Genomic DNA, 25,495 nt, shown 5'->3' on the forward strand with positions numbered 1-25,495 from the left:
GAATGAATGAGCACGACATTCAGAAATGGGCTGTGTGAAATTCTAGGTTTACGATTATTGTGGACATGCCCACAACTGCAAACTCCACAGAGAAGAAAGATGGTTAGGAATACAAGCACAGAAAACAAGTTTAAGAGCAAAAAAACTGACAGGGGCAGATGGAAAGAGAAGGCCGAGCTGCCAAAACTTTCACGTTCTTTAAAAAAACAACAGTGACGAGATGGCAGCATCAGTCTGTAGCAGCAGCAGAAGGCAAAGACAGTGTGCTTATGTACCTCCAGCATCTATCTGGAGATGGCAGAAGTGATTTACTAATAATTGACCTGCGCTTTTCTGGTTTTAATGCCTTTTGTATAGACGTGAAAAATGTTGTCAACACACGGATGTCCATGCAGTGTCAGCTTTGAGTTGTTCATCTGTTATTTTGTACTGTTACTAATTATACTGTCATCTGTTATCCATTATGATGCTCTGACATTAGAGTTAGTCAGCTAAAACCATACAGCCTGTTTCAAATATCAGCTCAGTTAGTCGTTTTCAGCTTCACCGTGGCTGGTTTTTTGAACAGTCTGAAATGATTTCTGTGACTGGGATTGAGAGATTGAGAAGCAGCTGATCACACAGGCCAGCCGGTGGCTAATCTGGCTTTAATCAGCACCTATCTCGAGAACCATTCATTTGATTTACTCTAGAGTTGGCATTTGCAGTCTTGTGGATTGGAGTGAATCCAGTGCCAATCACCTGTCGGCAACAAAGCATTTAGGCATGTGGACATGGTGAAGGCAATGTCCTGAAATTCAAACCTGAATGGGGAAGAAAAAAACTGTGTGATGCTATCACGTCAATATGGTGAAGAGGGGGTCTGACCTGGTAGTTGCAAGGTGTGCCTAATAAAGTGGTTGATGAGTGTATGTATAGTATACGCTTATGTGTACTTAGCAGTCTCACAACACCTTGACACAAGTGTGTGTCTTTCTATGCTTTTCAACTAAACCTCTCCTGAGAATGTGTTTATGTCTGCTTTCAACTGAAGAGCGGTTTCACGGCTACCACTGACAGTGTGTTACTGGCCTCGGTCTTTCATGCATATTTGAAAAATGCTTGAAGTCATTTGACTGAAAACACTAATTCGATGGTGGATGGTATTCAGGAGCGTGAGAGATCCAGAAGTCTGACTGACCAAAGTACAAATGGTTTGTTGAGTTGTGAGATTCAGATCAGAAGTGTATCAACACATTAGCAAATATCTATAGTAGTGAAGTATGTGTAAAAATCACAGCAGTGTGCACAGAAACAATGAGAAAAGCTAATGTGGGTGGGGAAATGCATTACTGATTTCAGAACCAAATTAAGTATTGAGAATTATTTTTCTGTTGTGAGAAAAACTCTAAATGCATTCTTACGTTTAACCTTCGCCAGGTACAAAAGTAACTAAACCATCCCTTAACCAAAAGCTATTTTTGAATTTAACCCTAAAAGAGGGATTTGAAGGGTGTGAGAAAGTAAGAGAAGGACAGAAAGTTCTTACTTTGATAAAACTGTATCTCTCTGGTGGTCTGAAAGTCAAAGTACTCACAGAGTCAAACAGAAACAGTCACTCGTGTTGTTTGAATGAGCGGTTCCTGAGAAGGCTGCAACCCACAATCACACCCACACTCTCAGCAAGCCTCTCTTTTCAGCTGTAACTGTATAACTTCCTGCATGTGATGCATTTAAGGAACTTCTGTAAATTCTATCTAACGAAACATCTCTGCAGTAGTGTGGGGGGCTCAGTGGGGAATGACACACAGCAGGAGCAAACAGAAGTGGGACAGACGTGAAAGTAATTACACACAAGTGAAAACAATCAATGCAATGCAGAAAGAAATGAACATGAAGGTACAAGCACTAAGACAAGACGGAGGAAAGATGGAGATGGAAACAGCGAGGAAAGTAAAAGTAGAAAAACAAGAAATAAAAGAAATAAAAGAAACTTCACCACTAAAAGTAAAAGTGAACCAAACTGGGAACCAACTAAAAAACAACTCTACAACCACGACAATGGCATAAGATAAACGAATTCACACCAGATAATTTATGTCTTTGTTAATATCAATCAGTTTTATCTGACTTTGGCTTAAAGAAAATACCAGCTTATGATCTCACATGGTGGTTAAAGCAAAAACGCTTAAGTTCCTCTGTGGATTATTAAAACCATCTGCCAGAGGTCGGCAGATCGACCCAAAACTACCGATACCAACGCTGGTTTTGGTATCGACTCAATAATAATGTGATAGGGTTAATACCTCGTTTCTATCCTCAGTGTTCAGTGTGTAGACCACAAATAAATCTGATCAGCTGAAATAAATAATCTTTTGGGAAATGAAAAAATGTACCTCACACGTACTCTATGAAAAATGAAGCTTTTTTTGCATCTTACACAACAGAAGCTGACCCAAAGGGCTTTAGAGACAGTTCGTTTCAATTCAGTTTTATTTATGTAAATTGACTTGAAATCACAACAATAATTGCCTTATGACACTTTATATTGTAAGGTACAGACCCTACAGTCACACAAAGGCCGGTACATTAACATTCCAGGGCCCGTATCCCTAAAGATTCTGAGAATCCTCTCAGAGAGCTCCTAACTTAACCTAAAAATTCCTTGCCAGGAGTTTTAGCTTAGAAGTGATTCCAGAACATTTTCAGTGAACTCTGAGCAAGGAATGGATGGAAAATCCTATCTTAGTGAGGAGGTGTGGTTGACCCCGTTGCTAGGTATGAGTCATCATTTCAAAAGCCGTGATTGGTTGATCCTACAAGTTTGATGGAAATGAGCTTTTGGTGATAATGAGCAAAGGATGTACCCTCAAATCAATAAACATAATTATACACTCTAATCTTATGCTGACTGTAATTGTAAATAATATTTCACATTCAAGAAAATATCTGGAAAATGAATAGTAAGCTGTAGGGGTTATAGCCTAACATTAGAATCTAAAATATGTGAAAACTTAAACTCATTACACCCTGTTCAAATAATGATTTGTGTCTTATTTGCTCATATTAATATCCTAGCTGACATATTTTGTACTTTCACTCCCATATGGACCCTGTTGAAAACAAGATGGCCTATCTCAAGGGGCTGTCCTTAATGAAGTAGAAATCACAACGTTACAAGTCCAGTGTGGTCTTAACGAGGGTAACATGGCTCAGCTTTTAGCAATGTCTGTGATTGCAGACCCAAGTCATCACTGCTGCATTGTTGCATTTTCCCGGTTGCCAAATACCTCAGGGTTGTGATTACTTTCGTCTCCGGTGTAATAGTGTTGTGGCGTCGAGTTGGTGAAGTAATTGCATCTCTAAGGAGATCCACCACAAACATGATTCCTGCACGATCCAATCTGTAGCGTCTCAATAATTCCCTGTCATCCAGTGTTTGCAGGACATCTCTCCTGCCTCTTCTGTTGGCCATTTTGTGCAGCTGCTTAGGGGAACTCCTAAGCCACTAAAAGTCCTCTTCCCTGCTCTTAGCAGATCTTGCCTTAGGAGCCCTTTTAAGCGTTAGGAATCTTGAGGAATAGCTTTTATATTAACTGGGATTGTCGTGTCACTTTTAGGGGAAATTCTAAGAAAACGTCATGACTCTGAGAATTTTCTTAGAATTTGGCCGCTAGGAGCCACTTTTTGCACAAAGATTCTTTAGGGATACGGGCCCAGGTCTCCAAAAAAATGGCACCACAAATGCTACACTGTTTCTTCGGTCGATATCTCGATTGTGACAAAGTATTTCATAGACTTCACATGTTCTAAAAAAAACAAAACAAAACTCAAAGGCTTTGGTTAAACAGTGAACCACTCCATTGCTTGAATGATTTTCCAACAAAACCACAGCTCACAATAAAAACAACTACTTCCCATTCACAGTAATTGTACGTTGTGTGCCACTCACTTCCATGAAACCACAAATAGCAGTCGCACCTTCATGTCTGAGATAAGGCAGCTTTCACCTCCAGCAGCTCTGATAGCTGCAGGTTTGTTCAGCCACACAAAGGCACTTCTGCAACAAAAGCCACTTGTTCAAAGAATGTTTGAATAAACACACACTGGGGTGATTTTAAGACTGCTCAAGACATATTAAAGGGGTCGGTTACCTTTAATACCATTACATGTAAAATGTAACACTAAAACAGTGTGTTAGCTTGAACCATCAGAGCGTGTGCAGACCTTTTTGATGCAGAAACTCCTGAAGTCTGCATTTATTACAGTTATGTAAGTGCAGGTGTAAAACTGCATGGATTCATATCTGGGTGAAATTTCATAGTATAAATGGTGGCCACGATGAGCCTGCCCTGTACATTTTTTGTTTTTGAGATATAGAAAAAAGGCAACTATACTTTCAGGATGACTCCATGGAGACTTTTAAAAAATCTAATAGGCACTTCTCCGTAGTGTCCTCAAGGAGATATAAACTTAATTTTAAATTTAACCCTAAAATCAAGTCTCTACTCAACTCCCCCTCTCACGGGGGAGTTGAGATTTCCCCCGACATTTAGAGATTTCATCAGAGATGGTCTAAAAATCAATCAAAGATTGCTGGACAGATTTTTTTATTCGATTTTTTAGTCGTTTTGATGAGCGGTTCTTGAGAAAGTTTTACCCCACAATCAGCCATTTCGCCCAATCAGACACACTCACATTCAGTCAGTCTATGCTCAAACCTGTCATCTTTTCAGGACAGCATCTTTTGTGATGCATTTAGGAGACATCTGTAAATTGTAGCCTTGTTTCCGCCACTGTATTGGATAAATAAATCTGTAAATCTGTCCGGAATGACTCAGCGAGACAACCAAAAATAAAGAAAAAATGAATGTGTCACCAATGATCACAAGCGATGAGTCCCTGATACATCTCTAACCATCATCTAGTCAAAGGCTGTTGACATCAAACGGCTTAAATATAGATCATATTTCATTTTAGTCAGGTGTGCTGTTTTTTCCAAGTATTTTTCTTTTGCTATGTGAAAGGTGAAGAATTGTAGTGACAGTAGAAAGCTGGTGAACAATAATCTAAAGAAAGCAAAAACTGATGTTTGGGTCACAGATTTGAAAACGTTCTCATTGATTAGATTAGAGACTGAATGGAATATTACAAATAAAATGCAGTTAACAGACAAGCGTCAAGATGTTATAGATGTAGACAGAGAGCTTGGTAAATTAATTCTGTGAGCCTCGTAAAAAATTAAAATAGGTGTTATGGATGCACGGCAGAGTTTATTTTAAGATGAAGCTGCTAATTGTGTAATATTTGAACTTTCCTGCGGATCATGAATATTTTCAGCAGTCGATGAAATGTTGTCAACTCACAGAGCCCAAATTGACATATTTAAATGGCTTGTTTTATCCAAAAAAACAACTTTATTCAGTTTATCTTCACACATGACAAAGAAAGCAGCAAGTATTTGAGTTTTTTGGTTGAAAAAAGACCTGAATTTCGTGTGAAATACAAGCGATGGTATGCACACAATGCCATACATGTAATTCAACTGACAAACATGTTTAGCTGTTTAATAGTTTTTACATAAGACACGCAAATCAAGCTGCTCCATGAAGCCAAGACAAATTAACTGAAATTTAAATGAAATTTTTATGACCTGTTTAAATGACGCCTGTTTTTTTTGCACCAACAATCTGAAAAGAGGCACTAAAATTCACATTTATTGTCACAAGCCAGGCTTCCATAGAAGATTGAAATGAAGTTTCAGAAGAAATGTAAGCATTGGTCCTTGACTGTTATGTGAATGTTTAGAGGCGCATATCTTCCGATGCGGTTCTGGGTGGCCAATTTAAAACTATTCATTGCTAAGTCCAATATCAGAACCACTAACAGAACTAGATACGAGGCCAGTATTTGGTGCCCTGAATTATCTGAACTTCTGCTTGTAACAGCAGTTATGTGGCTTTCTTCCATAGACATGCAGTTAGTGGGTTTAGGTTAATTGCTGGTTCTAAATTGGCCATAGACGTGAGTGTGAATGGTTGTTTTCTCTCTGTTTGAGCCTTGCAATAAACTGGTGATCTGTGTCCCCGCCCTCTCAGTCTATAGCAGGCTCCTGCTCTCTTGTGAATTGGATAAGTGGAAGAAAATGGGTAAATGAAGAATCAGGTTAAAAAATTAATCAGTGAAAAGACAAAGTTGTTGTTTTCCACTTCTGTGATGATCACAGTTATGGTGTCGATTGTACTTTGCACCTGAGAGTCCTGTAGGGTCCTCTTGGGCCCGAGTTATATAACGTTTGTCTGATTGTGAGGGGATCTGTGCAGATGTCCCTAGGTCTGCCAGCTTTTTGGGGAACTTGGACCTCACATTGCAATGCACCATCTATGCATTATCTATCTAAGTTGTTGTTATATATTCATGCAGGTTTGGCTATCCTGGTGACAAGTGAAACTGAAGTTGTTGCTTTCTCATTATTCATTCAAAGCACCGCACAGAAGAAATGCCAAATGATAGAAAGCCATTAGACACTAAATGAAGCTTTTCCTCAGTGACTTCAGTGAGAGTCGTCTCTGTTTACATCACAGTCATTATACTGAACTAAACTAAACAAATTAGAGCAGGTGCAAAAGATGTTTTTTAAGTGAAATAAACAACAAAACTAGATAAAAAGGAAAAAAGAAACAAAGTAACTGAAACTATTTTGTGTGAAGACAGAATAAAACAAATATTTTGATATTAGTTCATTCCTGAACTTTTACTGTAACTAAGACAACAAACTGTCATCTTTTCCTAAATATAAACAAGCATTTTTTTTTCTGCCTACTTATTTTGATGGAAAATACAAGTCCCACTAAGGTCCATTAAAATAATAATTTCACATTAACTTTTGGTTCCTCGTGGGACACCAAACCTTCTTTTCATCCGCTATGACCTCATTTTCCTTTGGACGTTTTTTCGCTCGTGCTCTGCAGTGATGGCTCTGGATCAACATTCATATGATGCTCTATGAGTATGTGGGCCAGATTAAGAGAAAAACAAATTAAATAATGGATGAAAACCCAGCAGAGCTCCACTTTCAAAAATATATCAGGGTTGTTGAAGGCTGATTTGAGCTGATTATGACCTCGGAATGATTTTGACAGTCTGACACAGACCGAGCTTTTAATTTCTGATTTATTTATTTAGCATGGAAAAAAGTTTTAGGACTACTGCAAAGTCTGAAGACTTCTTGAGTGACAGAAAAATCCTCACCCCTACAGTTCAACCAGGGATCACATTACCGTTAAAACGCCTCTGTGCTCCTTCTACACGATCAGGGTGCCAATTCTGGCAGCATCCTAAATCTCCTGCTGAGGTGCTTTGAAGAAACCAATTATAATTCTGTCTTTTGAATTCTTCTTGGATCTATTTAAACTTTTTTGTGATATGTGATCACTTTCCTATCTAAGTGCAAATGAGGTCACGTGCACTCTTCTTTATGCCTTTGTTCCTCAGGACAACATAAGTGCTGCAAAATAAAAGGCTCTTTGTTCCTTGTGGCTTTTGAATAGAGCTAATGGTTTAAATGGCACTAATTTATTTATTTTTTTAGAGAGTAATACCCATTTTGGTGACACAGAAAAATCAAAAAGTAAATGAATTGTTTTATATATTTGATATATATTGTTCAACTGCAGTCAGATCCCTGACACTCCCATACTGCCAGGTTTAGAAAAATCGATTAAAAATAACAACTTATCATAGATTGAACTGCTTCTCTTTGCGAGTTTAAATGAATTCAGATTAGTTTTCAAATGTATATAACTTCTATTCCTGAAGTATCTTTCTAGGTAAAAAAACAGACAGTTGTGGTGTTGGTAGGAGCGAGGCGAATGGCGGCACTAAAATGCCACAACAGTCACAGAGGAGGAGCGAAGCCAAATCCAGACGAACAGGAGGCAGAAGTAAAAGTCCAAAATCAAAGGCAGTGGAAACAAACAAGCCCGGCCAGACAGTAGCGGCCAGACTCCGCTTCACCTCCGCTGAACTGTGCGCTGTGTTTGTTGCATTTCTTCTGGCTGGAGCATTTTTAATGACATTATCTGAAAACTAATAGGGCTTGCTGTGTGGCCAGTTTGCAGTCCAAGAAGTTTGTGCTTGAGTTTTGATGAAATGATGAAATTCTAGTATTTTCTGAATTTTGTCCTAAACTCAATTTATCAGGCTGTGTGGGAGAGTAAAGGTGGTCATATCAAACAGACTTTCTGGCTCGTTAGAATTATTTTGGTCTCATATAACATGTTTGAACATTGTTTTAAAAAAACCCTCCACCTATTTCTTATTTTGGTTGCAAAGTATAAAGGGATGAGGGGAGGCTTAAGACTTTGGCACTGTACCATATGTACCAAAGTCAAATTAAAGAAGGGACGGTACAAGTAAAAATGGATAGATGGATGGCTCATTTAAAGACACAAAACTGGCCTGACAGTTAGACATATACTGGGTTACTTTTTATTAACTCTTTTTGTTTCTTTTTCTAAATAAATAACCAGTCAAAGACAAATCAGGACGGGAGTTATCCATTTGTGTAAACTCAGCAGAGTAAATAATCAGAAACTCTGGGAATATGAATCTGAAAGTGATGCAGCATTTCTAAAGTTTTTTGAGACGACCCGTCACTCCACGTGTCCCCTCTAGTGCTCATACCAAACCTGCCCCCATGCATGCCATTATTTTTGGTGTCAAAGCTGATAAGAAGAACAGTTACATGGTGATAACATCAGGACACTTAGCACTTTATATACTTTATACTATATTTGTTAACAAAACCAAATCAATTCTCTTTCCCAGGGAATAAATGAAAGAGCACTTATTTACAAAGCTTCTCAGTACTATGAAGTGTTTCTAGTGATAAAAGAAAATTCTAAGAAAATTGATAAGTGTTCAAGTGTTCCCTTCATTATGATGTTTTCTGAGAAATCCGGCTTAGAGTTGAGCCATATCATGAAAAAGAATGATCTTCACAGAGCATTGAGCCCTTAGAAGAGCTCCTCAGGTGAAAAACTGTTAGGAGTGGAGAGGACTTTAAGAGGCTTAGGAGCATCTTAACGAGGGGAAGAAATGGAAGAAAGGCACTTCCCTATGACAAGTGGAAAACCTTAAAACCTGTTGGTTGTTGGTTATAGCTGCAGCCTCAGCCGGTGGCACAGCAAAATGTGGAATTACCACGAAAAACGAATCTATATTTGTATACACCGACACAAAACAAAAAGCACGACTGTAATCAGTTTATTTCAGTAATTAGTGCATCTTCAGCATGTATTGTGACAAAACTGGAGATGTGTCACCATGGCAACCAAGAAGCCAAAGCTTTAAAAAAATGGTAACATCTGCTGCAAAATATGATATTATCTTCAACCTAACCCTGTAGTTTAAATGATAACAGATAGTAATAATAACAGATGAATAATTGAAATTGAAGGTAAAAATCCATCATGGTGTCTCTGGTGTGATAAGTAATTTGCTCCTCCACCAACTCCTCCAACTTACAGATGTGGCCTTTTTTTCTGCCGTTTAAAACTGAACATCATGAATGTTGTGTACACAGACACAGAAAAGTACACGTGAGAGAAGACAGATGAAAAATCATGTGCAAGAACACAAAAATGGTAGAAATATGCGTAGAAATGGGGATGAAGTGAGCATCATGTAAGAAAATCTCCACTTTGTGCAGGATTCGCGGTACTTCATTTGTCTCTGTTTGAACGCTGCAGGTTTGATGCTGCTGAGATGGGTTTTTGTGGTGCGTAACTGGATCCCCGACCTAACACCATATCACGCTCAGCAGGAATGAAAGCGATCACGACAAAGTTAAGTATGGAAATCCTGGAGAAATGCCACGGGGATGACTGGGATGTGTCTAACCACAGCAGTGATCACACAAACAATTACAGCTCTTTCACAGCATCCTGTTGTGATGCAGTTTACGTGATTTTTTTCACATCTAACAGACTCACGAAAAGCAGCAGTCGTCAGTGTTTAGCTGGTGTAATTTAAAAAGCAGGCCAATTGTCCCTGTTAATTATAAATTGATTAAACGCTATATATATATATATATATATATATAATTACTGTCTATTCAAATGATGGTTGTGAAATCTGTTCTTTAGTCAAAGCTTCTGGTGACTCAGAAATATGCACAATGTCCTTTAGCATTTGTCCCATGATTCATATCTTAGCAGTGAGATTTGTAACTCGTCATATTAAAAAACGAACAGCAGCTGAAGGTAAACAAGTATTCTGTGATTTTATGTTTTTAGGTCTTCAGGTTATCTCACCCCTGTCCAGTTATTAAACATACTTCACTATTCCATGTTGTTGTTGTCAGTTGCTATCTTCATGTTGCTTCCTATAGTGAAGCTTTCTGTGTGTTTGCTCAGGTTTGCTCTTTGCTTCGTGTTCTTCTAGTTTACTTTGTGTACGACCTTTTCCAGGGTTTCTTTTGCCCTTTGCCAGCTCCTTGTTGAAGTCGCCTGCTTCGCTCACTGACCTCCTGCGTGCGACCTCAGCCTTTTCATTAATGATTTAGATTTTGTTGTTTTTGTTTTTTACTCTGCCTTCTTTTGTCCCGCGGTCGAGTCCTCCTCTCCTTCAGTGAATGAATAAAACAATGAAACTCTAACTACAGTCCCCAGGTTCACATCTACACCAGTGCCATCCGAGCCTGATATCATATTTATTGAGGCACTACACAGTATTCATTCTCATTTAGAAAGGGTGGGATGGTTGAACATCCTAAGCCTAAGAACGAAAAATGTCTAACTATAAAGTCACCTAATGTATATGTAAAGTAAATTATGTATTTGTAATACACTTATAGTTAGCTGTTGTCTCATAATAGCCTAATATTGCTATTTGCCAGTCTAATCATTTAAAAATGAAGAAATTTAAAAAGGTATAAAAAATATATACAGTATAATGTAACATTTTAAAATGAAGGAATTTCTGTATTGAATTTATATGGATCTTCTGTATTTATGAGCCAAAGACTGAATTTACCATTTAAAATTTATGGAAATGCCCATAAACAAAAAAAACCCAACATAATGATGTGAGAAAGTGATAAAGTCGTAACAGCTGGATCAAGCTGAGAAAAACGTCTCTGGTTTCTATAATGGCCTGAAATGTTTGAGGCATGGCACTTGATGAAGTCTTTCTCAAATAGCAGTGGACAGCTCAGATTCGCAGAATGTAAGGTGTTAAAGCTGGTTTCTGCAGAGCCCCTCTGATGGCATGGTCCACAATATAAATAAATTGTGGCCACAAAATACTACTTCGTGGGCACAAAATACTTTTTTGTGCCCACGAAATACTATTTTGAGGACACGAAATAGCTATAACGTGCGCACAAAATGCTAATTTGTGGGCACGAAACACTTGAGCGATAACCGTGATCCTTCCCAGGCCCTTCCAGTTGGTTGACAATAAAATCTATCCCAGCGTCCAGGTCGTACTTACGTCTGTAAAGCAACTGGGCTCTCAATATCCTGTTTAAATGTCTCTCCGTAATAATGGTTCCTTGCATTGCCAGGCTTTTCAAAAGGCATTTGTAGCTCATTCCCAGCCTAAAATAAAACTTAATCATACTGTCTCTGTACACAGTGTATAGGTTTAGCCTACTCTTATGCTTATGTCTCTTAGCAGCTGTCCAGGAATTGTATCAATATGATGTGCACACGTTATCTATTTCACCTTGAGGCGACTTTTGTTGCAATTTGGCACTGTATAAATAAAATTTAATTGAAATTGAAATTGAATTGAATTGAGTTGCCACAAATGCGTAATTCGTTGCCACGTTATACCCAATTTGTGTCCACAAATTAGCATTTCATGCGCACCTTTTACCTATTTCGAGCCTTCAAAATAGTATTTCGTGGGCACAAAAAAGTATTTTGTGGGCACGTTATACCCATTTCGTGCCCACAAAGTAGTACTTTGTGGGCAAAATTTATTTATTTTTTGGACCATGTCATCAGAGGGGCTCCGTAGGTTTCTGCGTGTGAATCTCGTCTTATTCAGGGAGCTTTTTAATCATTTTTTCACATGCATTGTCTTATACATTTTATTCGTATTTTTTACGTTTCTATTGAAGACATACTGCTTTGAGATTTTCACAGTGTCCGTCTGCCTGAATGTTTCCGGTCATAAATATCCTTTTTTTGCTTGTACTAGCTCCAAATTTTCATTAGACACAGCTGACTGAGAAACCAGCGTCTTTTCCCACACTTGTGTGTGATAGAGTTGTATAATTCCTCCCATTGTTTCAACTGAAAGATCTCTTGCTGCGATGCTTCCTTTCAATCAGCCAGGTGCAACAGCTCATTAAGGTCTGCAAACACTCAGACTGTTGTTTCATATTTAGGTTTGTGCATGTCTTTATTTTAGAAATGCAAATTACAGGTGATTACATGTTTTTTCACCCAACACTGAGTGATTGGATATTTTTTTCCTTATACCTAAAAATACACCATTATGTTTTCTTGCTGAGGGACTGTTATTATGAAGTCTTACTCTTTCTAGAAAGACATTTGCTATCAACACGTTATGGACATACATGCAAATCCAAACCAGTTTAGCAATATTAAAACTGTGTATCTTTCTCATTGGATAATGATAATCTAATGACTGCAGCTGATTTGGTAAACATGTTGACAGCTAACGAGACAACAGGGACACATTTAAACATAACCAGAGGACATAATTGTATTTGTTTGTTGTTTGTTTTTTACAGTTTCTCTGTTATTTAATTGAAGAGCGATATGAGTTCAGGGCAGTACAAAACCACCATGTGCGCAGGCTTTTATCAGCAGTACAACATACCAGACCCAATTTGCTGGTATTTGTAATTTGTCCTTGTTCCTTGCAAAAGAAAAATGGTGTGTACTCTTTCTTCCTCTCTTTCAAACACTTCACCTCGAGAAGACAAAAAAACTCATTCTTCTTTTATTTGGTTCAGTTTGATTTACGACCCTGATCTCTGGGCTTTGTCTCCCCCTTGTTTCCATGGTGCCCAAATTTGGGGAATGTAATGTGAAATGTGCGTAATCACGAGGAACTGGAGATATTGAAAAATGATTAATGTGACAAAACCAAGAAACTACTCGGCCTCGCAAAGAGGTAAACAGTAGATTGGCTGCTTTTGTTTTCGTGTTTTGCACTTTGCATTTTTCCTCACGTGTCTTAAATTAAACTAAAGAGACTGAAATCCTTTTTTATTGAGTCTGCAGCTGCCGCCTTGGCACAACAATAAGCTTTCAGTCAGTTTGTTAGATGAACTCTTGGATACGCTCAGGGCTCTGCTGTTCACACATTAGATGTTCTGTAAGTTAAAAAAAGAAGAAGAAGAACAAAGCGATTTCGAGAAGGCTTTCTGTAAAATTCATCCTTTTATTCTGACACATTCTGACACTGAATACACTGAATAGGCTGTACTGCTGTGTACTTATTAAAGAGTTAACTTAAGGTCTTTGTAGGTGAGCTACGTCATCTCCATTAGTCTACAACATTGTGTTAAAAAATGTTACAGATATATTTGTTTAAATGGTGGGCCAGCTCAGTTGCACGATGGTTAGCACTGTTGCCTCACAGCAAGAAAGTCCTGAGTTCGATTCTGTGGAGTTTGCGTGTTCTCTCTGTGTGTGCGTGGGTTCCTCCCACATTCCGAAGACATGCACTTAGTGGGGTTAGGTTAATTGGTAACTCTAAATTCACATAGGTGTGAATGGTTGTCTTTCTCCATGTATTATAATGAATGGATTGTATTTATATAGCGCTTTTTGAGACCCTCAAAGCGCTTTACAATTCCACTATTCATTCACTCTCACATTCACACACCTTCCGATTACAAGACGAACTGCCAACTCTTGAGCCACGATTGTCATTAGCCCTGTAACAGACTGGTGCCCTGTCCAGGGTGTACCCTGCCTCTCGCCCTAAGACAGCTGGGTTCCAGCCCCCGCCCCCAACATTGAGCCTTACAAGGAGAAGTGGAAGAGAATGGATGGATGTTTCAATGGTTTAAAAATAGCTCATGTTTTGGACAAAAGTTATCTAATTCAGGAAACAGCAAGCCAGGCCAGGAAATCATCCAGAATAATGATGTGTCTATTTTACACACAGACTGTGTAAAATAGATACAACATGACCAAATTCCAGTCTGCACACTCCAGTAGACACACTTTCCGGCATGTTTAGTGCTGTTTCAAGGCAACTAACCCTAAGTGGAAGTGGGCTAAAAAAGTCATTCAACACACAAAAATAGTTTCTGTGTGGTTATTTCAGAAAAAAATGGCTTTCATCGAAACTTATTAAACTTAAATTGCTTTTATTTTTGTAGTTATAATTCTAATAGTAAAAAAACAATAAAGTTCTGTGTCTGTCAATGACAGGCAAAGGCTGGAGCTGGTAAAAACGATCTTAGAAATTCTTCCCTTCATTCAAATTAACGAATGAGATGACGAGCTGCTTTCTTTTTTGTTATCTTGAGCTAGAATGGAGGCATATGGAGATTCCCGTTATGATTGGCCACTAAATGCAGTTCAATCGAGAACTGGCATTGTGCAGTTGATGTTAAGTACTGCAGAACAGAGCATGAGTGTAGAGACCCTCGAAACTTTTGAAGCTCAGTAAGGTTGTTTTTCACAGGCTCTTCTGTATTTGTTATTCCCACTTATCAGTTATTTTAGAAGACGAAAAAGATTCTTAAGCCTTCTGTTTGTTGGTTTGTTACAGCTTAAAACAAAAGTTATTACTAAATACAGATGTTGTGTTAGTTTTTGCTGTGAGCGAGCTCTAATTTCTCTGATCAGGGTTTCTGCAGGTTTTTAGAAAGCCTTAATGTTTAAAAATCCTGTAATCTGAAGTTCAGGCGTACCATTAAGGCTGTCATTTGTTTTCAAGTTAAAGCCGTTATTATTCACCATACCATGTATGTGATGGCCAAACCCATAGCCACACTCTAAAGTCGGTAACTTGTGTATTTTCATTTCTTCATTTGAACACAATAACACACTTTAGTTTCCAATAACTTTATTAATTGGTTTGGATACATTTGTTCTATTTGTAAGCACGTACATTTAGTTTACTTAGGAATTCATACCAGTTCATTACTTTTATTTTTGACTAACCTTTGTTTCTTTTACTTTTTACCTGCCATGATCCCTGGGAGTTGCCAGACAAAAGGTGGTGGACAGAGTTTGAAATCATTAAATACAAAGAGGGATAATTGGACCACACCACCACTTCCTACTGAAGGGGAGAATGTGTATTTTCTTTAATTAAAAACAAAGTATTTGTACTTAATTCAGTATTTGAGTTTAGGGTTTAGTAGTTTTGATTTCCTTCTTTGGTGTTTAGTTTATTAACGAACCAGAATCTACTGCATTTTTGTTGTTTACAATTGTGTTTTGTTTAGTTACCCCTCATGTTCATAGTGGTCTGATCAGGCATTGTATGTACCCTTGTGTGTCATTTCATGTTTAGGTCAGTTATGTTTGTTTGGGCAGTCATTTGGTTTGTTGAGTTTTGTTTCTTTGACCTCTTTTATGAGCTGAACATTTATTACTTTTGTAAATATAATTTTTGGGGGGTTAAATAAATGGAAACCCTAGTTTTCTAATAATTCCTGTGACTCCTGCTTTTTCAACTCGGTCCATCACAATGTACCATAAACTGTATATAAAAAATGGATGTAGCTGAAAAGTGACACCAGTGCGGATGTACCTTAAATTGCTGTATTTATTTGCCACCAGGGGGCGATGTTTATGTTTACTATTGAAATTGTAGTGTTAAACTCTTTAGGACAACAGACCTTTTCTTGCTCTTGGACCTCAGTACAGCTATCCTAGTTTCAGGTCACTGAAAACAACAGAATGCTTCAACTGTTAATAGATAAAGTCTTCTCAGTCTACAACTTGTACAACATTTTTGACAATATGTCATTTCAGTTTGGACAGCAGTGACCAATAAGCAGAGCAACACGACCTTCTCTAGCATGCCAGATACTCATTCTTTCTCACATGCTTCATTTAAAAATGAAAGAGATTGTGTGGGTGAGCGTAGCAGCTGTTATTTCCCTTCAGTGTTTGGTCAGCATGACAAAGTCTCACCCCCCTACGTCTTCCAGTCGACTCTCCTCCATGCGTGTTCCCAGTTCACATTAACTAGAGTGCTGCTGGGTTGCTAATGAAATCTCAATTATCTGCTTTTTCCACGTGTGAGAATATCCTGTGTTTAATTTACCTGCTTTATCAAAAGAACCAAATATAGATGGCATGGTGAAATCATGCTGCAAACAAGCATCTTTATCTATTTGCTGTGTGAGTCATTATCTCATATCCATTTCTATCCCATTTTCGTTATTTTATCTACAGCCTTTCTTTTTTGCAGCTCACCCTCTGAGAAACATCTCTGCTAACTCTTCATGTAACAGCCTAGCTTATTATGGCTAACAACACTTTTTGGGAGTGAAAAAGTGACTTGCAAAGCTTGATTTTATAAAATACCCTAACTCTTAATTTACAAATGCATTGTAATACTATATCTAATAATCTGTGCTCAGAATACAGACACTTCATCTTACCACAAGTTTTATAATTCCAGATAGATGTTTCCTAAATATGTTTTATTTCTCATTAGCAAAATTACAACATAACTACTATTTACATGTATTGGACAACTAAATTGGGAGACCTTTTGTCTCCTCCTAGTCAGCCTCCTAGTAGGTGCACATTTAAGTTTGAAAACCCAAGGTGATTTTCTGAAAGCTTGACTTCTTATCTTGACCTTGAGTTCAAGGTCACTGAGATTCAAAGTCGTCCAAGATGTTTAGTAGCTGCACCTATGGTATGAATTTCAAAATCCTACAACACCTCGTTCCCGAGTTATTCGCAAACTTGGGTGTCCACACTACCAACCCCGCCCACCCACCTTTTATGGCCGAGGGGTTAAACGTGTTGAACAGGAGCTTTGGGCCACAGCTGCCTTTGTGTACACAAAAGAAAAGCAAAAAACCTAAATGAAGAAGAGAAGCCACCACAGACTGTGGACATGTCAACACATACCACATTCACATTAAAGAAATTCACCATTTACAAGTTGAGACATAACGCTATAACATTAAGACAAGAAAAAGATGGGTTTAAACAGCTCTGCTGGAGTCGGGTCCCATGAGCATCAAGCAATCAATTGTTTCCATTGTTTTTACAACAATGGAAACCCCAATGAGTTTATTGGAAGACTGGATTGATTTTATTGCATCTGTGAAATCGAAAAGTCATTAAGTGAAAGGCCGGCTTTAGGTTATTAAACCTGCAAATAGCAAAAAATAATGTTTAGTGGCCTGAATGGCAACAAACTATTTGGTGACAGAACAGAAATATAGGAGTTATACCAAGAAAAACAAATACTGTCTTCATGTGGTTAATGTGTGTTTTACATGCAAAGAAGCCCCAGTTTTAAACCAGGATGAGATGGGCATCTGAAGGTTTATGCCTCTAAGTCCAACCTCAGTACCTCAGCTTCATAAAATAAGGAAGTTGCTGAAAGTACAACTATAGCAGTATTTTAAAAAAATCAGACCAAGCTTATAGTTAGAAAAAAATAATATTATATATATATATATAAAATATTAAAAATGATATTCAGTACACACAAATAATAAATAGCTTGGGATACCTTGTGAGCATCATTTTCAATCAAATAGTAAATTCTTTAGTGTTACACTTATCTATTAACAAGCATACTGTTTTGTGTTTTAAAAAATTGTTGATGAAATTTCTTAAAATGACCCAGTAAATTTATACAAAGTTACAAATTGTATAGACTTTAACCACTTCAGCCATCATAGTACATCATGGTAAATATATATTCAGGTTAATATTTCTTATTATTGATGACTTCTTAGTCTGAGTGTGAAGAGCTTTAATATTAAAGTAAAAGTACTGTTACCCTTTGTCATGTCCTTGAAAAACAGTTTTTCCATTTCTTTTCATTGCTTTCTGAAAGAAACTTGAAAAATGTCAGCTATGAAGTTCAGTGACTTTATTTTATTTTTCTTTGCTTCAGCAGAACAGATGGGTGGGAGCTGAGATCACAAAGCAACATGGGTGACGCGTCGTATTCCGGCCTGGAGATGACGGCTGAGACGTGGGAGAACGGCAGCTTTGCGAGCCCCTCGCCGGGTCTCCCACTGTTTCCGCTCATGTTCAACGACAGCGATCTGAACGACACGCTGTTCAACTCCACCAACTCCACCGCCCCTGATGCCTTCTCGGGTCCCAGCGTAGCAGGGGTCCTCATCCCACTCATTTACATAATTGTTTGCATCATCGGCCTGGGCGGCAACACTTTAGTGATTCACATTGTTCTGCACTACTCAAAGATAGAGTCCGTGACAAACATCTATATTCTCAACCTGGCCATCGCCGACGAACTCTTCATGCTCGGCCTGCCTTTCCTGGCGGTGCAGAACACGCTCCAGTCATGGCCCTTCGGCTCCTTCATGTGCCGACTGGTCATGACTGTCGACTCCATCAACCAGTTCACCAGCATCTTCTGCCTGACCGTAATGAGCATCGATCGCTACCTCGCCGTGGTCCACCCCATTCGGTCTTCTAAGTGGCGGCGGCCTCAGGTGGCCAAAGTGGTGAATGGCACCGTGTGGGCGCTGTCATTCCTTGTTGTTCTGCCAGTGGTCATCTTTGCTAACATCCAGAAAGCAGGAGGCACCTGTAACATCGCCTGGCCCCAGCCGGCTAACATCTGGAGGGCTGCTTTCATCATTTACACCTCCACTGTTGGATTCTTCTGCCCTCTTCTCATCATCTGCCTCTGCTACCTGCTCATCGTCTTCAAGATCCGCAGCTCGGGGAAGAAAGTCCACGCCACCTCGACCAAGCGGAGAAAGTCAGAGCGGAAAGTGACACGCATGGTTGTGATTGTTGTTGCTGTGTTTGTTTTCTGCTGGTTACCTTTCTATGCCCTCAACATCATCAACTTATTGGTGGCCCTGCCACCAGAGTACCAGGGCCTTTACTACTTTGTCGTAGTGCTCGGTTATGCTAACAGCTGCGCCAACCCTATCGTCTACGGCTTCCTGTCAGACAACTTCAAGCGGGGTTTCCGGAAAGCCCTCTGCCGCTCCACGAGGAAGGTGGAGAACCACGAGCCCCTGGAGCACCAGCAGCAGGACGAGGGCAGGAGGGCGCTCATGCCCAGAGAGAGCCTGAGACGAGCAATCAGGGATGAAGAGGATGATGATGAAGAGGTGGTTTCAGAAATGACTGAGATATACAGAATTGCCCAGAATGGAAACAGCAGCTACCAGCTGCAGAGCTCGCAGCCGTTATTCTTAGAGAAAGGCGCAACGCCTGGAGTCACAGAGCTAGCCTCCCCAGATAGGCGGGATAACATGGGGGATGCGAAAGGGAAAGACGCCAACGGGGCCACCCTGACTGTCCCACTGCTTCTCAACGGAACCAAGGGTGGGAGCACTAAAACGCTACCAGAGGAAAACTTGGAACCAAGCGCATCATTGGAGATAAGTTACCTCTAGTGTAAAATATGAACTTTAAGTTTATGGGACCGATGTGGAGTGAGTACAATACAGGGTGGCCTGCTTCTAAGCCAAAAAAACCCCCCATAACAACCCATTAATGAACACTTGGGTGGGTCTTAACATTTTTTCATCAGTGTACACATTAAAAAGCATGTTTATAATGTAAATTTTGTTTATATGCATGCCTGTATGTACAAATATGTGCCTTTAATTGGTTTGATCACCATTTTTTTCTGCTCTTTTAAGCTGTTATATTCCATAATGTGAAAATCATTTGCTCAGGTTTGGCTGTATTTAAGCTTCAGTCGCCATCTAGGTTGATGACATGGGTGTTGTTACTGCAACTATTATAAAACCAAATGCCTGCAGCTCCAGCTCCTAGAAATCCTAGTTTGTCTGTTAGTTTCATTTTGCTGCCGGGATCACACTTTGTGTTTTCTATAGAGAGTCAAACAGGTAAAGAGGTGGTCGGGGTGGATGAACAACATGCAAAAAAAAAAAATGTTTCTGATTGGGTTAGGACAAAAGCACTAATTTTCACACTCAGTGAATCCAGGAAAAAGTCAATTACATATTTTTTGAATATGATTGTTTAATTTAACATAACCACCAGCTGCCAGCTCCTAAACATACTCAGCATCTCATTAATAGTGTCATTGTCATGAATCGCTGTGTGGCAGGCAAGCAGGAGTGGTGGACCCAAAATGCAGAACTCAGACACGGAAGTGAAACTTAAGGCGCAGCTTTATTGCTGGGAAAAACCTCGTACAACTAAACTCACCAAAAGAAAACCAAAAGTCAGAACAGAGGAACCAAGGACTGAAACACTGGAAAGAAACACTAAACTGGAGCAGGAGACCAAACACTAGGAACATAGAAGCAGAACACACAGCTAGTTGAGGGTACGACGCGACACTGACACAGAGAAACACAGGGCTTAAATACACAGACGGCAGTAATCAAGGGATGAGAGACAGAAGGGGAACACACCTGGGAGAAATCACAGCTGACGAGACAGGGGAAACGTAACTGAGCACACTCACATATGACACAAACCTTCACAATAAAACAGGAAACTCAGACACATGGAACCAGGCAAGACATTGAACTAAACAGACAGATTCACAAACAGATGGGGTGACACCATAGACAGAGACAGACTCAAAGGCAGACCAAATATGACACACAGAACTCAAACAATAATAATCATCATCATCATAAACTAGAAAATGATAACTAAAAGCGCTGGGTCACCGACCCAGGACCATGACAGTCATATCTTATCTTTAAATACTTATTTAACCCCTTGGATGCATGGTGCACTGTTAAATTAATCCTTATACACTTTATACCGGGCTCTGTGCAAGGCATAGTTAAGGTTATGAGAACTGTGGATCTATGATATAAACTATCTATATACTATATAATTTGTGGAAAACTGTTTTCTCTTACTTACATTATTAGTATGTTATTATTTTCCAAGCCTGCTGCACTTTTTCAAATTCCAGGGACCCATTATGTTCATTTCCTTGCCTCATATTTTCATTCTTTGCTTCTACTAGAGTAACTTTACACAATTAGCAGTTGAGATGAATCCTTATTTAGCTTCCACTTCCCTCAGTTTATCCTCCATCTAAAACAAGTTTCTCTGTTCAAGACAATTTTTGATTGGCTGGCCCCGCACATACAGAAATTTTAAACTCATGACCAAATGTTTTGGCAGTGGCACACATTTTGTGTTTTGTACACTTTGTCATTTCAGTTTTTACTTGGATTATTTTCAGCATAAGCATTCTTTGCTTTTTTTTTTTACTGGTGAATAATCAGTTCTGGCCCAAGTCCTGATTGATGGTAATCCATTTCTGTATTATCAGTGCTTCAAGTCGATCACCCTTTGTGGGCTTCAGGTTATCTGCTTGCTTTTAAAGGACTGATCATACGAAAAACATGCTCAAAGATCAGCTTCTTCCAATGATCCAAGAGCAATGGGGTGATAATCTGTGCATTTTTCAGGATGATGGAGCACCACGTCAGAAATCAAAGCGATAACTAAGGTCAAATCAGCTTTTTGGATCAACGGCCAGGAATCTCCTCAAATCTATTTCTTAATCCCACCGAGATTTAATCTTAGAAATGTGCCATCATTCAGGATTTGGCTCAGAGGCTGATATCCACCACGCCACAAATAACGTTTGTATGAAAGACAAGATTTGTGCCTTTGCCAAAACTTCTGACCCCACTGTTAGAAGCTTTGGCCATATTAAGTAATAAACGTTAGATATAAAAGATGAGCATATCCACGCTCATGCTGTAGGAATTTTCTCGTAGAGCTTCCAGCCCTGCTTTCAGAAATCAAACACTTTAACAGTTTTAGATCCAGCATAATTACAAAATCTTATTATCCAGCTGCTTCCAGTGTGTCATCAGAGCAGCAGTTGTGCACGTAAAATAATTTGAAAAAGCCGCCTCATAAAACCAAAGTGCTTTATAATAACGGCTGGATTGATGTGACAGTCAAAGAGATATTAGAGAATCCATTAATCTGTCAGTGCTGAACCGATACCTGTGTGAAAGCCCTGAGGCTGCTGTCAGAATGAGAGTGCTTCTAATAACCGCTGACATACAGAAGTTGCTGTTCTAAAACATGCCAACAAAAAAGGAAAAGTTCATAGGAAAACCATTTTTTAAATTTAAATATTCTATATTTTTTTCATTAATTTCAGTGCCCCATTTAAACTCAGTATAATCTCTGATCTAATGAAGATCAAGCTGCTGCAGGCACTCGCAAACTCCATTAGCGTCATCCAGGTTTCCCTCGCTTGCATCATTTGTCCGTGTCGTAGTTCCTCACCGTGAAGATGTGAAGCGTGACGCAGGACCGAGTTCTTTCATCCAGAGCGTCTCGCGCGTTTCTGATGACGACACGCCGGCTCACACGAGTCAAACCGCAATCACACTGGAAAGCGGAAATGCTGTGAATTTTTCATGTAGTGTTCACCTTTATTTATATTCCTATAGATACAGATCATATATATATATAATTTTAAATTTAAAACTTAAAATGAGCAAACTGAAACAAATGAAACTTGTTTCTACCTGACACTCAGATTATAGAAGGAGAAAAAAAACCCTCCCATTTCTGATATATAATCATACTGAAGGCTTTTATACCCTTATTTGATTTACTTATGAAAGTGTCCACTTTCTCATTACTTTCATATATTGTTTTAGGAAGTATCCAATACATACAAGTTTCATTTATATAATTTTTCAGGGGATCTTATATCTGTTTTCACTCTTGTATGCTTTTCATACAAGTTTCACACAAGACAGATACAAACGTTATAAGATTTATATATATCTTTTCCATTAGCCTTATATGATTCACTATATGAGGCAAGCCAAATCTGATGCAAGTCTTTATAAGTTTTTTCGATTTCTTTTCCATATGGGTAGTGTCAGAGCAGTCTGTTGAGTGAAGGCAGGTATCCAATGATTTCAAGCCAAACGGTGAATGTAACAAATTCTCTTAAATTTCTTGTACCTGCTGCTCAGGTAGCGGGCCAAATGTTTACTCATTATTTTAATAAGACTTAAAACCACTGACAGACTGACCCAGCCTTAAAGTTGTTTCATTTTAAGCCTCAGAAATAAAAATTCAAGGTGCTGAAAAACACACATTCACTTTTCTCCTTATGCTGCAGAAAAGCTTGAATATTTAACCAGTGACCTTGAAATCAGTTTAAAATGCTTCATAAATTTTCTGCTGGATATTGTTATTCATATCTTTCAAGCTATTGTCTGCAAATAACATATTCAGATTTTATATAATATGCTTTTTTTTGCAACATAAGGGTTTTTAAGATAATATCAGATGTGGGTGGCTGATCGCAGCAGTTCCATCTATAGAAATACTACGTCCACAGTTCACACCGACACTGCTTTTTAACTGACAGGTTTACTTTTCCATGCATGGCAACATTTTCCCACAAGAAAGAGACAAAACTGTATTAATAAAGAAGAAATTAGGGAATATACTTTAAATTGATGTCTGTTCATTCAGTAAGGTTGCTTGACGTAGGGAAGTTGGTAAGGTTATAATCATAGGGTTGCAATTATTTCTGGTTTTAAAATACAGATTTTTGTGGTTCGCTTATTGCCCTACTATTAGAATTATTTGCTATGCACAGGTTGCTAAAATAATGTTATTACACCTGCATACAGACAAAGAAACCCATGTTATCTTTTAATTTAGCAAATTACATATTTCTTTGATGTCTAAATTTAACTAAAACAATACTTGTATCCTAGTTTTTCACATGTGGAAGACGAATTTACCCATAAAACTCCAGCACTCTCCCAACACATGCTGACTGCTCCACAAAACAGTTAAACCACACCAGAATCTTCAACATGCATATTTTAGGAATTTAGATATTTACTGTCTCGGGCCCTCGTATTGAAAATATGATCAAGCTAAGCGAAAAGAGAAAAGAAAACATTGCCCCTATACCTGGAAACATTTTATTTTTGTCTCTAGCTGCCATTTTGACTTTTAATATTCAAGGCCAGACAAGTGGGACTCCACTATTTAGAACAGGGAAATTAGACATACAGCCTGGGCCAGAACCAGGATGCCAAAGGTAATGTGTGGCCCAGTATAGACGACACAGTACTATTCAAGGAAACTGCAACTTTCTCCAGGGTAGAAGTCTAAACCATCACCAGATTTGCAGAGATGTTACAGAAAGTGTGCCAGCGGGTTTGATTTATGGCAAAGATATTAAAATTGTGCCAATTCTGCATCAGACATTCAGGCCTGTGGATATTTTTTTGTTTCTACGTAATGATTCTTATTTAGTTTTAAGATCAGAAGTTCAAGATTTAGAAGGTTTTTTGGTAACTAACATGCAGCACTAAAGATCAATACAGCTGTCAGACTGTGTGGAACTCTTTAAAAATAAAGTCAATGAAAGTGAAGACGAGCAAACACTGCCAGATAAAGCTGTCACGTCCCGGTCGCTTAGAACAGGTGCAAGGAGACGAGCTTTGAAGAACACTTGAACAGTTCTCAGTGAATATCAGGTAGCTTTTTTGTTCGGATTGCCCATCCCTATGTGCAGCGAGTGTTCTGTATTATTTTCTATTGCTATAAAAGAAATCAAGCTGCATTCAGTTTCCATGAAAACGTGTTTGCCGTAGCAGGAATGGTTCATAAGGACAATTTCTAAGAGACAGAGTTGCATGGCTTTTTATGTTACAGCATTCTTACTGATTCTATACAAATAATGTAGATAATTATCTGATTACATGGGTGTACTTTGAAATTAATCTGTGTCGCTGCTCAGATTGTGACCTTAGCGAAAGAGCTAATTTGTCTGTGTTGTTTCTTGAAAGCTGAACACTGAGCCATCATGCCGAGGCTCGCTGATTAATTATACACGTGCTGCCTGAGGTGTGTAGGCCAGGGTGGATCCAGAAATATTTGAGCAGTAGCCACAATACTGTTTTTATGGTCCTCATCAATTTCAGTACAGCTGTAATTAAACATATATAATTCTGAAGGATCTGCGCCTTAATTAACCGTTATGATCTGTATAACTGCAACACTGAAAAAGATTTTAAAAAGTTAATAAGTTACTATTTTCTTATCTGAAGTTATGTCTTTGTGGTGTACTGAGCTGCTTCGGGAATGTGAGTTATCATGTAAAACAAACTTGGTCACACTGGCTTTGTGTTGGTGTGCATTCTTGGTAATTTTGTGTGTTTTAATTGTCATAAAGTAAAGCTATGTGCCAGACAGGCGTCCTTTCTTTATCAGACTCCGGTACATGTGAATGGACTCCTGTACACACTGTTTGCACTTTGGTGTGATTACACACAGACTTTTTTTCACATAACTGTAAAAATGATTTTGTTCAT

The 25,495-nt window shown here is 38.7% G+C and overlaps 1 protein-coding gene across 3 annotated transcripts in view; it reads left to right on the forward strand.

The window, feature by feature from the left end:
- Window positions 1–19,958, forward strand: part of LOC113020265 (somatostatin receptor 3) — a 38,609-nt gene extending 18,651 nt beyond the window's left edge. Inside the window, exons 2-3 of one of the 3 annotated variants that reach the window (XM_026164071.1) lie at window positions 9,732–9,828; window positions 18,085–19,958. In XM_026164071.1, coding sequence (XP_026019856.1) covers window positions 18,119–19,570 — 1,452 coding nt within the window. In that variant the 5' untranslated portion in view covers window positions 9,732–9,828; window positions 18,085–18,118 and the 3' untranslated portion in view covers window positions 19,571–19,958. Of the gene's footprint in view, window positions 1–9,731; window positions 9,829–18,081 lie in introns of all 3 variants that reach the window. The other 2 variants (XM_026164073.1, XM_026164072.1) reach the window with 2 other exon arrangements.
- Window positions 19,959–25,495: the final 5,537 nt, after the last annotated feature.

Source organism: Astatotilapia calliptera, chromosome 4 (assembly GCF_900246225.1).
Source record: "Astatotilapia calliptera chromosome 4, fAstCal1.2, whole genome shotgun sequence".
NCBI classification, from domain to species: Eukaryota; Metazoa; Chordata; class Actinopteri; order Cichliformes; family Cichlidae; genus Astatotilapia; species Astatotilapia calliptera.